At 48.5% G+C, this 12,020-nt stretch overlaps 1 protein-coding gene across 1 annotated transcript in view; it reads right to left on the bottom strand.

The window, feature by feature from the left end:
• Window positions 1–12,020, bottom strand: part of NCALD (neurocalcin delta) — an 85,155-nt gene that overhangs the window by 855 nt on the left and 72,280 nt on the right. Inside the window, exon 3 of the mRNA XM_080909501.1 lies at window positions 2,213–2,318. Coding sequence (XP_080765627.1) covers window positions 2,213–2,318 — 106 coding nt within the window. The remainder of the gene's footprint in view (window positions 1–2,212; window positions 2,319–12,020) is intronic.

Consider the following 12,020-nt stretch of genomic DNA (forward strand, 5'->3'; position numbering starts at 1 on the left):
TGTGGAGATATGGCGGCGGGGAGTGGGGGGCATTCCTGGTACTCCCACAGTGACCCCTTAAGGTGCCTCATACACTGATTAATTGGGACTAGAATTCCTGGGCTCCTTTACCTAGTTCCGCCCTCTTTCCTTTGCTGGGATTTGGACCTGTTTGTTCTTCCAAAGGCAGTACCAGGCTGTCACGCTCCTCGAAGCCTGCCCACCTCTGTATTTCCTTAGCTGCTCTTCCAAGCCACCCTGGCTGGCGCTTCAGGATGACAATGGGGTCATGGGCGCAGCAGCCCCATTTGAACCCTTCAAAGGCGCAGGCACCGGAAACCACGAGCGGTAGAGCACTTGGCGCTCAACACGTACTCTCTGCCGCTGGCAGACTCCCGTGTCGACTTGCCTTATGTAGGGGAGGAGGGGCGGGCTCCCATGGCGGAGACCAGCATGAAAAACAGGGCTGTGGTGGCAGCAGGCTTTACAGGAAGCCAGCTCTGCTTCTGGTGACACTGGACGGGAGCCTCACATCTGTCTCCTGGGTGCTCAACAGCCCCGCCCCGCTCGCCCAGGACCGCCCCCTCCAACCCCTCCCCCTCCATCCCCATAGCTTCCTTTATTTAAACAGATCTTTCTTTAGCAAAGCCCAGGGCAGCGGGAGCCAGCTGTCCGTTGGGAATGGGAACCCAGCCGTGGCCCTTGGATCCTCTAGAACCGTTCTCAGTGGAGAGGCCCCCCCGGAAGGAGGAGGTTGGGTCTTGAAGCTATTCCGCTCCCCAGACTACCCAAACGTGAGCTCCAGTCCATGAACTGTTCAAACAATCCCATGTTTGTTTAAACTTTGCAAAACAAGCTGCTGTGGACCAAGGCTGCTGAGGGGAAACAGGATGTCAGAGGATGCCATGTGAGTTCAGAAGAAACACAGCCAACAGATTGGCTTGTGCCACACAAATCAAGATTGGGGGGGGGTGTGGCATCCCATGTGTGCGTGCAGAAAGAGGCCCGGTCCATTTGTACACTGCTGACTAGACTTGCTAGGCATCAAGAGTGAGGATCTGGGGCCGGTGAGATGGCACAGTGGGTAGTGTGTGCTGCCTTAACCCGACCACCGGAATTCGATCCCTAGATGTAAATGTGAAGGAAGGAAACAGACTCCGTAAAGTCGAAACAGCACACACAGAATAGAGTTGGCTGGAGAGATGGCTCAGTGGTCAAGAGCACTTAGTCCTCTCACAGAAGACCATGTTGGATTCTCAGCGCCCATGCTGGGTAGATCACAGCCACCTGTAGCTCCAGTTCCCGGGAACCGTACACCCTCTGTGACCTCCGTGGGTGCCCACACGTGCTGTGCGTAAACTCACAGGTATGCATGTACATACCCATGAATAATAAAGACCTGTCGAGCCATGACTGGGCACTGAAAACCCGGGTACTGTTTCTGGAGAGCATTTCAAGATTTGGCAAGCAAAATAAGGATGCTAAATTAACTCCGAATTTCGGCTGGATGACGAGCAACTCCTTAGCATACATATGTCCCAAATATTGCATGCAGACATAGTTATGCCAAAAAGAAGTCATTATTTCTCCATTGCTTAGGCCTCCTGTATCCTACTTGGCAGCCTGACATGCGGAAATCCTATCTGTTTACTTCTTTGACCGATGAGGGCTCCTTATGTAGCCCAGGCTACCCTCACATTTGTGGTCACACCGAGTCACCACACTTTTCTATTTTGTTTGAAATCCAACTGTCCTTACCACTTTGTCTTGTGCGTCTGTTGCATTTCGTCCCGGGACAGCACCATCCACTCAGTAGGAACCCGCTGACCCCTCCAACCCTCTACCTGCTCCCCAGTACTTGTGGGTTTCCCTTGGACTGGGCATCTTAAAGCATGCTCATAAGACCTCTCGGGCAGGTTGGGATAAAAGCTGTTGGGGTTTGTGAGGAGCATCAAGCCTTTTGACATAGTTTGGTTCAAGCCCATCCACATACTGGATGCAGCCTTCTGGGAAAGGCTAATACTGACTCATGCCTCTCGGGTCCTCGTATTTCTGCTTCAGAGGAGCTGTGCTATTCTGAGGAAGGAGTTGAGGGTACACTCGGAGGAGGACAGAAGGGTCTAGAAAATAGTTTTCCCCTCAGACTGGACCAGCCCCAGAGTCAGGATAGGCGGCCCTCACAGATCACCTGTGGCTGACTCTGGACTCCACCAGCAGCCCCTCAGCCCCCTACCATCTCTATTGGTGTCCATCTGGCGGAAGATCTTTTCTGTCCTCTTCTCTGGGGTCGATTCATCTTCAGGCATTTTCATGACAGAGGAGACCATTTTGTAGATCGCCTAGGAACAGAAGCGAGAGTGTGGTGATGTGTGGACACAGCTCACCCCAACGGCAGCTCTATCAAGGTGAACTACGTTCTGCCGGAGCTGGGCCTGCCTCTGGGATTTTTCTTTACAGGACAGGACAAGGTGTGATTATTTTTGTTACGACATACTGTACATTATGTTTCAGCTCTTGTATAAGGTATTGGACCTACATAGAACATTTAAAAAGTACTAAGTTGTGTTGAAGAGCACCGACTGCTCTCCCAGAGGTCCTGAGTTCAAATCCCAGCAACCACATGGTGGCTCACAACCTTCTGTAATGGGATCTGATGCCCTCTTCTGGTGTGTCTGAAGACAGCGACATTGTACTCATATAAAATAGATCTTCTTTTTTTAAATACTAAGATTAGTTCTAGTTCATGAGTTGCTATTTAGGATAATTAAATGATGCAAGTTAATAGTTAATCACACTCATGGTCGTGCTAGATACTAGTCTATAGCAAAAATATGTTTCTAAAGTTGAACGGATAGTGAATAGCCAGAAACAAGCAACATTTGCCCATTCAGATATACCACAGTCTTCAAAAACCTCAGAGACCTACAGAATTTGGCATTTAAAGTTGTTTTAATTAATTTAAGGCCTTTTCCAGACAATGAGAGATGTCAGCTCCTGACAGTGCCCCCGTCTGACTTCAAAGAGGGTGACAAGTGCCAAAGAATCTCCTTATAGAGTTTGCTTCAAATAAGGCAAACTAGCCACTGGACAAAAATCTCCCATTGCTGCAACTGAGGACAGAAGGCTGTCTAGACCCTGCAAATGAGACCCAGGGACGCCAACAGCTGAGTTTTGGAAAGACAACAAGTCCTTCTTAGTTCCTGCTTCACAACAAGATCTGTCAGATATTCCTGGTCAGAAGGCTGAAAATAGATGCTCCAACATTATAGAGAAATTTGGAGATGGTGGGGGGAGGGGACTGTTCAGGCAGCCGGTTTTCTCTGTTCTTTTTACAGTTTTAGAAGCTGCTCGCCTGCACTTTTTGCATACTTAGGTAATATTCCTTTTCAAGTCTCTGATGGGGTTGAAGACTAGATAGTTAGAGTCTCACATATAAGTTTAAGTTGTCTAAGACTTAGATAAATGTTTTAAGGTCTGTGCAATTTATGATAAGAGTAATTTGATACAAAATTCTGAACTCACCAAGACAGGATAGATAATAGAATACTTTTACAAAGTTGCCAAACACACCTGGACTTGATTTGGCGAATGTTAATTCTTACCTGATAGTTTTCATAATTGTGTCATAAGTGTTATTGTATATAGTTTATTATAATGAGATAAAGGGCCTTTTATTGGACTAAAAAAAGGGAATTGTAAAGAAAACCTCTTGTGTACTAAATGGGCACAGCACCTGTCAATAAAAAAGCTGCCTGGCCTATAAGCTTAGGCAGGAAATAGAAGGCGGGACATCCGGTAAGGAGATGGAACGGAGCCAGAGAGGAAGGAGCTTGGGAACATGGAGGAGAACAGAGCTAGGAGCTGAGCAGTGTTAACTAGCCGCGGGGGAGAAAATGGATGAAGAAGAACGCAGAGGATATACGGACTCTTGTCAACTCCGGGGCTACTCCACGGAGAGCCACTGTAGGAGGACAGTCAGGGCCAACACCTTAGCCCTGTCTCTGCAGTCAACACTGGAGTCATACTTAGCCCTGCTGCCAGTTCTCTCAAGCCCCCATCTACTTGAGCACCATAGGCTAAGATGCTGGCCACAGAGGCAGCCAGTCCTTTTAAAAGAGGGAAGGCACCAAGATTTCGTATCAACTCTAGAGCAAGGGAAGGTGAAACCTTCTCAGGACTTCAAGAGGCGTCCATTGAGGCGTATTTATGGACAAGTGAGGGGTTTTGTTCTGCCAGAGGCTTCAGCAAACTGATTGTCTCAATCTCTTTTGGCCTCGGCGGTTTCTCTGATGCATCTGTTTGGACTCTCGAAGGCCCCTTCCTGGCGTGTGTGCGTGACTGGCCTCGGGAGCGTCTTGCAACCAGATGTTCTCCCGGATCTACCAGAGGTTCCCACAGTTTGCTCCATGTGGGCACACTTGGGTTTCCTAGACCCATGGCTTCATCCGGCCCTTTCTCATCTGACTGTTCAACTCCCCACCCCAAGCCTTACGAAGGATGGATGGAAACGTGCCCCACCCACAGGAAGTTGCCTATGCCCTCCCTCCCATCGTCTCAATGTGTGACCTCCCTTCCTCTGCGCAAATGGGTCCTTTGCTGCCTCTTCAGGATCTCCTTCATTCTCCTTACCTCAAAAATGGTTGGCCGGGACACGCTCCTTCCGTGACCATTGATAGTGGTTACTGCAAGGTGTTGGGTAGCATCGGTTTCGAGCATCCCCATGCTAGTTGTCCTCTCTCCGATTCCTTCCCCGTTCCTTTCTACTTTGCCCCTCTGTGTGAAGGTCCCTCTTTGCCCAAAACATAGGTTTTGTCCCTTCCCTTCTCACTCCCTCTGTAAATGTGTATCTGGACATAAAACTTAACATTCGTGTGGCAACTCTAAATGTCCTGAATCTACCAAAGCAAATCTGCTTTGACACAAGCAAATGTTCTGTGGGGACATATCACTTACTGCAGACAAATATAAGGACTTGAGATTTGGAAGCTTATGCGTGCGCGCGCACGCGCACACACACACACACACACACACACATCATCATCATCATCATCATCATCATCATCATCATCTAAGCCCCTCCTCTCAAATTATTGTCTGCCTAGTTCCCAGCCTAGTTATCCACCAGACTTTCTCTGTGTGCGTCTGATGCACCAGGAACTGTGACTTCCCCTGCCTTTGTCCTGGGGGGGGTGAGAATGGGGGGACTCAACGTGAAGCAGGCAGACACTGGAATACAGGTAAGGATGAGCCCAAGAGCATTGTGGGAGATGCCCAGAAGGCTGTGCGGCACAATGGGAAGACATTGTGGAACTCGGCCTTATAAAGAGGGTTAGTCAGGGCAGCTGCCCTCCACCCCCCACACCCAGGGCTGACTAGGGAATGAAACAAAGGGAGGAAGCCCAGACCTTAAAAAGAAAAGCAGATGGCAGGCTCATCCTCACACACCTCACCTGCCCCTTAGAGAGGAACTTGGGTATGAACACCACACTGCACCCTAAAAGTGTCTTACGGTCCACAACCACCATTTATTTGGATGGGTACAGGTACCCCAGCAATGCCTTGTAGCTGTTATGAAAACCCTCTACCCCCCCAGTGATTTCTTAGAAGCCCATTGATCCTCTAAGAACTCTGGGCCTGGAAGGCCGCCACTAAATGTAATCCCCTTTTTGGGACTTTGATGGCAGCCACCAGTAACAATACAGAAGTCAGTCCATTAACACTTCTGTTTGAGCTGAGGCTGAGGCTCGCAAGATAAGCAGACACAGAGGCATGATGGGAGAGCAGCCCTGCACACAGGCTGCTAGGATAAAGGAGGAGAAATGGTTCAGAGAAATGGGGCCACGCAGGTCCCTCTCCACACCACCAGGCCCACAAGAACAGAACCGCAGAAGCCTCCCAAGACTGCAGAACCAGCAGCTTCAAACTGGTCACATGGATGTGTGAGGCTCCCTTCAAGAGGCTTGCCTTTCCAGATGGCTTTGTTATGGCAACTAGATTAGATTAGATTTGTATCCGTCAGTCAATAGGATTCGTGGACTGTTCCCCAGACCAGTTTCTGATGTGGTTGGCACCAGGGCAGTGCACATGTGTGAGTGTTTGAGTGCTGCTGGTCTCACAGGCCCACCCTTGGGGAATGGTGACGTTCTTCTCTTTCCCCAGAGCAGGAGAAACCAAAACTGACAGCTGCTGGGCTTCAGTCCAGGGCTCTAGAGCCTAGAGAGGCAAGACTCAGCCTCGGGAGACAGGACACTTCTGCATCTTGTCAGAAAGCAGTGTCAGGATCTCCCAGCAGGGCCTGGCAAAGGGGGGGGGGGCTGCTTTTAAAGAAAGCTAGAGGGGGTCTTGTTCTCGTTCTCCGATAAGTGAGAAGCTTCGGGAAACTCAGAAGCCCATCTGGGGCTGTTCCCTGCTAGGCTCACTGTGGCTCCTTCTTTGTGGTCCTCCCTCCCCCATCTCTCTCCCTTTCCTCCTTCAAGAATCACATCTGATCGACAGGGTTGTGGCCAACTGAGAGTGGTCACGATTTTAAAAGTCATTTTCTCTGAAGGAAGTCGAAGTGACTCTTCCCACCAGCAAGTGCCGGACCTTCCGACTGAGAATCAGGACATTCAGGGCTCTCTCCTAGCAGAGTATAGTCAAGGAAGTGAGCAGCGCTGTCTGTTCAGAGATAAGAAACAACGCCCTCAGGCTGCAGAGATGGCTCAGTGGTTAGAGCACTGACTGCTCTTCCAGAGGTCCTGAGTTCAAATCTCGGCACCCACATGGTGGCTCATAACCATCTGTAATGGGATCTGGTGCCCTCTTCTGGTGTGTCTGAAGACAGCTACACTGTATATAACAAATATATAAATCTTTTTTTTTTTTTTTAAGGTTTTTATTTAGGTCTGTAAGTGTTTGGTGACCACGTCCATCCCTTGAAACTAGAGTTAGAGAACCTCGTGAGTTGTCATGTGGGGACTGGGAATCCACCTCCACCCTCTGGAAGATCGGCCAGGACCCTGAACCAGTCAGTCATTTCTTCAGCCCCTCTTACTCCCTTTCCAAGCAAGACATCTCATTCATACACTACGTTTCATGAAGGTTTTTACTTAGGAAAAAATTAACCTGTAAGTTTTTCCTGCCAAAAGTAGGGTCTGAATCCATTTTACGAGCCAGAGATCTTTAAAGATCATAAGCCTAGATTCACACACTGACTCCTGCTTCCTAGACAACAGCTTACTATTAAAAGGGCCCAGTATAATACCCTTTTTTAAAAAAAAATCATTTTAAGGGTGCCAGACATTAGATGATCTATAGAAGAAAGTGTGTGAAAATTAAAGGCTGGACAAACTGTGGAATGTGCTTTCCCTAAACCTCTTTTCTTGTTTCTCCCCTCCCTCCTCCCCTCCCTTCCCTTCCCTATCCCTTCCCCTCCTCCTCCCCCTTCCACCCCTTCCTCTCCTTCCCCTCCTCCTTCTCCTCCTCCTTCTTCATTTTCTTCCAAGACAGGGTTTCTCTGTGTAGCCCTGGCTGTCCTGGAACTCTCTACATAAGCCAGGCTGGCCTCAAACCCAGAGATCTGACTGCCGCTGCCTCCCAAGTGCTGGCATTAACGGTATGCACCAAGACCACCAGGCCCTTAAAGCTCCTTTAAAGAAATGTGTCTTTGGGGGCTGAAGAGATGGCTCAGAGGTCCTGAGTTCAATTCCCAGCAACCACGTGGTGGCTCACAACCATCTGTAATGGGATCTGGTGCCCTCTTCTGGTGTGTCTGAGGGATTAAAAAAGGCAAGAAGAAATGTGTCCTTCAAGCCGCCACTCAAACAGGGTGGGAAACACTGACTGAAACCGCACAGTGCACAGGTTAAAAGGCCCCGATGGGAGCCTGTTGAATCCAGCATTTCCCAAACTGGTTTGGTCAATGTTCGTGTTACAGAGCATTGATTAAATTAGCATCCCAAGAAAATTCTCTCTGAGCCTAGACTTTGTCTGATGCTACTTCCCTCTGCTGGTGTCTTCTCTTCCTTTTCCTCCTTTTCTTGGCAAAACTGATCATCCACGACCCACAATGCTTCTTCATGGGATTTCTCTTCCCGTTGCTGCCGGTACTGCACCAATATAGGCTATTTATCTGTGTGTACTTTGGAGTCTGGTACTTGCCTCCACTGATGAGTGTGTGCTGGTTTTGTGATAAGCGCAGGGACCAAACGACATCCTTTAGGTTTAGAAAAGGCAAGTGTGGTCCAGGTCAATGAACTCACAGTACAGAAGGCAGAGGGCCAGGTAGTCAGACTGAATGGGAGAATGGGAACCTACAATGCCGCTTCCAACCGGGATGTTTAGGCACCGGAACAAAACCCTAAAGGCGACGCCTGTTAGGTGAACGGCGTGGGTTAAACCTAACGGGTCACAGAACAAAAGAAAGAGCCATGAATGTAGAGAAACAACTGGGGGGTGGAGGGATGAGGCTGGAAAGGAGATGAGAGAGAGTGGAGTGAGTTATAGAACGGATTAGATACATGCATGAAATGATTGAAGAATAATTTTTAACAAGACAGTACACATAGAACCGCAGCTCATAAGACCCTGTAAATTAGGCAGCTGAGGACAGTGGTTCCCGGAGAACCGTGGACAGAAGCGATAAGCCCCGGGCAGCTCCCGTGTGATGCTGTGACATCTGTGAAGGCACTGGCGTGGACTGAGCTTGGTAGCTTCTATGAGGCCAGATTTCAAAGGCTGGATGGACCAGGGCGTAGTGTTCAAAGACAGAACCAGGGAGAGAGCCACTCGGAGAGAACTCCCAAGAGCTGTTGCCAGTCCCTTTGGGTACCCAGCTGAGTCCCTGTGCAGGAGAATGAGAGCTACAAAAGGTCGGGCAGGAGAGAGGCTGGCCCCCGACGAAGGTCAGAGTGTCTGCAGCATCCACGGAAAACCTCTTGATTTGTGAGGCCCCAGTCTAGTTTGGTCTTCTCTCAGCGGTGGAGAATAATTAGTCCCCGATGAGCCCTGATCTCTGTCACCTGTCAACATTTTAAAAGCAAGGTCTGGACAGTTCAAGCTGTTTCCAGGCAACTCAACTGCATCTCAGAACAAAGCACAAGGAGAGTTATAGGTTAAAAATATTCAACTCGCAACAGGGTAAAAATGAACGGTCACACATGGAAACAGTGCTATTCTATACGGAAGGACAGAGGAGAAAAATCCATTAAGTGGCCTAGAACTGACATAAACGTTCTAATTAGTAGAAAGCCATTGAAACAGATACAAAACCTGTGCTCCAGATATCCCCAAAATAGACAGGGGAAGACATTAGTAAGAACCCATGTAGACCGTTTAGCGACAAAAACTGCAATGCGTGAGGTGGGAACTATAGACTGAGGTCGATGGTAAGTCAGATCTTCCAGCAAAACAAGCTCTGATGTGGACACGAGGCTGTTACTCAAGACCAAAGGGAGGAGAAAACATAGTCTCTGCACTGCAGCATACGTGTGGATCGCGTGTAGGCTTTGGGCTATACAGTCTATCCACCCTTAAAGACTGAAGGGGCGGGGAGGGGAGAAAGAGATTCGAAGGCATAAATACTAAAGATATTCTAGATCTGATGGAATCCGTGAGTCTACAGAACAAAATTTTGATAGACGAAAAGATACCACACTCAGTCTAGAAAAAACTGTCTAATTACTAAAATGTAGCATGGACTTTGAGCTACCCCGCCTTAACCCCAGGTTCCCTCAGATCTCCAGATAAAACACACACACACACACACACACACACACACACACAAAACATATACACACAACATATACACATACACACAACATACACACATATACAACATACACATAATACACACACACACACATACACACTGCTCAATTTCAACCTGCCTTATTGGCTCAATTGTAGAGCACTTCTAATCTACTGTGGCTAGTGTGCCCTTCCCAATACTCTTAGCTCAGCACCCTAAATCTGCCCCCCCCACTTTAGTTGCTCAGATATCTTTTAGCCCGACCTCAACACCCTAACCTCCTGCCTGGAGAAATGGCTGAAGGCCGCCCCACCTGAAATCTCACATGACTGCTCATCTTTTCTTCCTCTGAACTACAGCAAAAATTCCTCTCCTTGATACAGGATCAAGTGGAAGATCAGGGAGTGAAGAGGGGATTGTTCAGGGGCTGCCTCACCTGGGGATCCACCCCATGTGCAGCCACCAGGCCCAAGCACTATAGCTGATGCTGGGAGGTGCTTGCTGGCAGAAACCAGATAGGGGTGCCTCCTCGGGGGCTCTGCCAGAATCACGAAGTTGAGTAGGTTTGCAAGCTAGCCATCAGACTGAGCACGGGGACCCTGGTGAGGGCGCTGGGGTGGGGAGAAGGATGAAGGATCTGAAGGGGATTGTGGCCTCATGGGAAGAACAGTATTGCTGACCAACCAAATCCTCTGCAGCTCCCATGGACTAGATTACCAACCATCGAGCACACATGGAGAGGCCCATGGCTCCAGTTGCATATGCAGCAGAGGATGGCATTGTCTGGCATCAATGTGAGAAGAGGCCTTTGGTCCAGGGAGGGCACATTTTCCCAGTGTATGGGAATGCTAAGGCACTGGGGTGGAGAGGATGATTGGGAGCTACTGCACCTTTGTGAAGACAGAGGGGGAGAGGTTCGGGGTGGGTGAAGGGGATAACATTTCAAATGTAAATACAGAGAGTATCTAATAAAAAAAATTAAAAAAGAAAAGAAAATATTCCTCTCCTTTCTTGCCTCTCCTTGTCTTCCCTGACGAGATCTGGAAGTCCCTCCTTCTTCCTTCTGCCCAGCAGTTGGTTCTTGGCATCATTACTGATAGATCAAGAACCAATTGGAGAACAGGACCTTAGCTTCAGAACCCCCTCCCCCACCATACTAAAGCAAGTTTGTGGTTATTTTTTCCCCCTAAGGGACCTGCAAGGTGCCAATAATAAATGAAAAAGGAGGGTAGGGGAGATTGAAATTTTAAAAAGACAAGGACATTGGCCCACTTGAGTCAAGGTGCCTGTTAATCATTTTTGATTTGGATAAAGGCGACTGTTGCCTAAGGCTTGTGGTTCACATTCATATCAGGTGACACCCTGTACATCTAACCAATGACTCTCCTGATGTCATGTTGGTCTGGTTAAGAGTCTTGCTTGGTGGCTTTCTGAGGACAGAAGGGAGGTAAATAAGTGCCACCCTATCTCTTATATTGGATGCTGTGTTCCTATGTCAAGAAGAGTTGCTTCTGTCTCCTGCAGTCGGCCATGGGAGAACCTCTGCTCCGTCTAAGCCCACTCATTACCACGGCAGGTGTGTGGACATTCAGACTGTCCTCTGCAGGGCAGAAAGGATTCTCCTTCCTCATAAAGTCGCAGACAGACTGTCCCCACCGAGAGAAGAGGATGTAGCATATGGTAGGGGGAAGGCACACTTGCAGCCTATTTCAGCATGGTGATTAAAAAAAAAAAAACAGTCTAATAACTAAATCTGTCACTTAAAGAAAATCAGACACATAAATGTTAAAAAGAAAAGAAAGATGTTCATTTGAGGCTCTAAACCAAATCCACAGATGGTTTTACTTGTTCACCCAGATGATGATCCATCAAAAACAGTGAAAACAGTTTTGTTTAAAAAGAGCCACGGGTGTTCTCCAGCAATTTGTGGTAGACTGAGTAATGCTCCCTCCTGCGTGTCCAACATCCCAAAGCTTGGAACCTGGAGTGTCTTACCTTACACAGTAAAAAGATTTCACAGAACGGGAGGAAGGAAACAGGAGGGCGCACCCAGATTCCACACATGGTCCCGGGCAGAAATGGGAGCTGATGATTAATATTCATAAATGCATGAATAAATGCAAGAGACAAGCAGAGATGCAGTCTTGAGGCGGGGATGGGGGCAGCAGCGGCGAACCTCACTTTGAAGGTGAATGGGCACGGGCCCTTGCCTGGGAATGTAGGCATCTTCTAGAAACTGGGAGAGATAAGAAATCTTTCTGTCAAGTGGCCCCAGAAGGGGACGAAGCCCCAAGGGTACTTTTAGTCTAGTGAG

Source organism: Micromys minutus (assembly GCF_963924665.1).
Source record: "Micromys minutus genome assembly, chromosome: 33".
Classification (NCBI taxonomy): domain Eukaryota; kingdom Metazoa; phylum Chordata; class Mammalia; order Rodentia; family Muridae; genus Micromys; species Micromys minutus.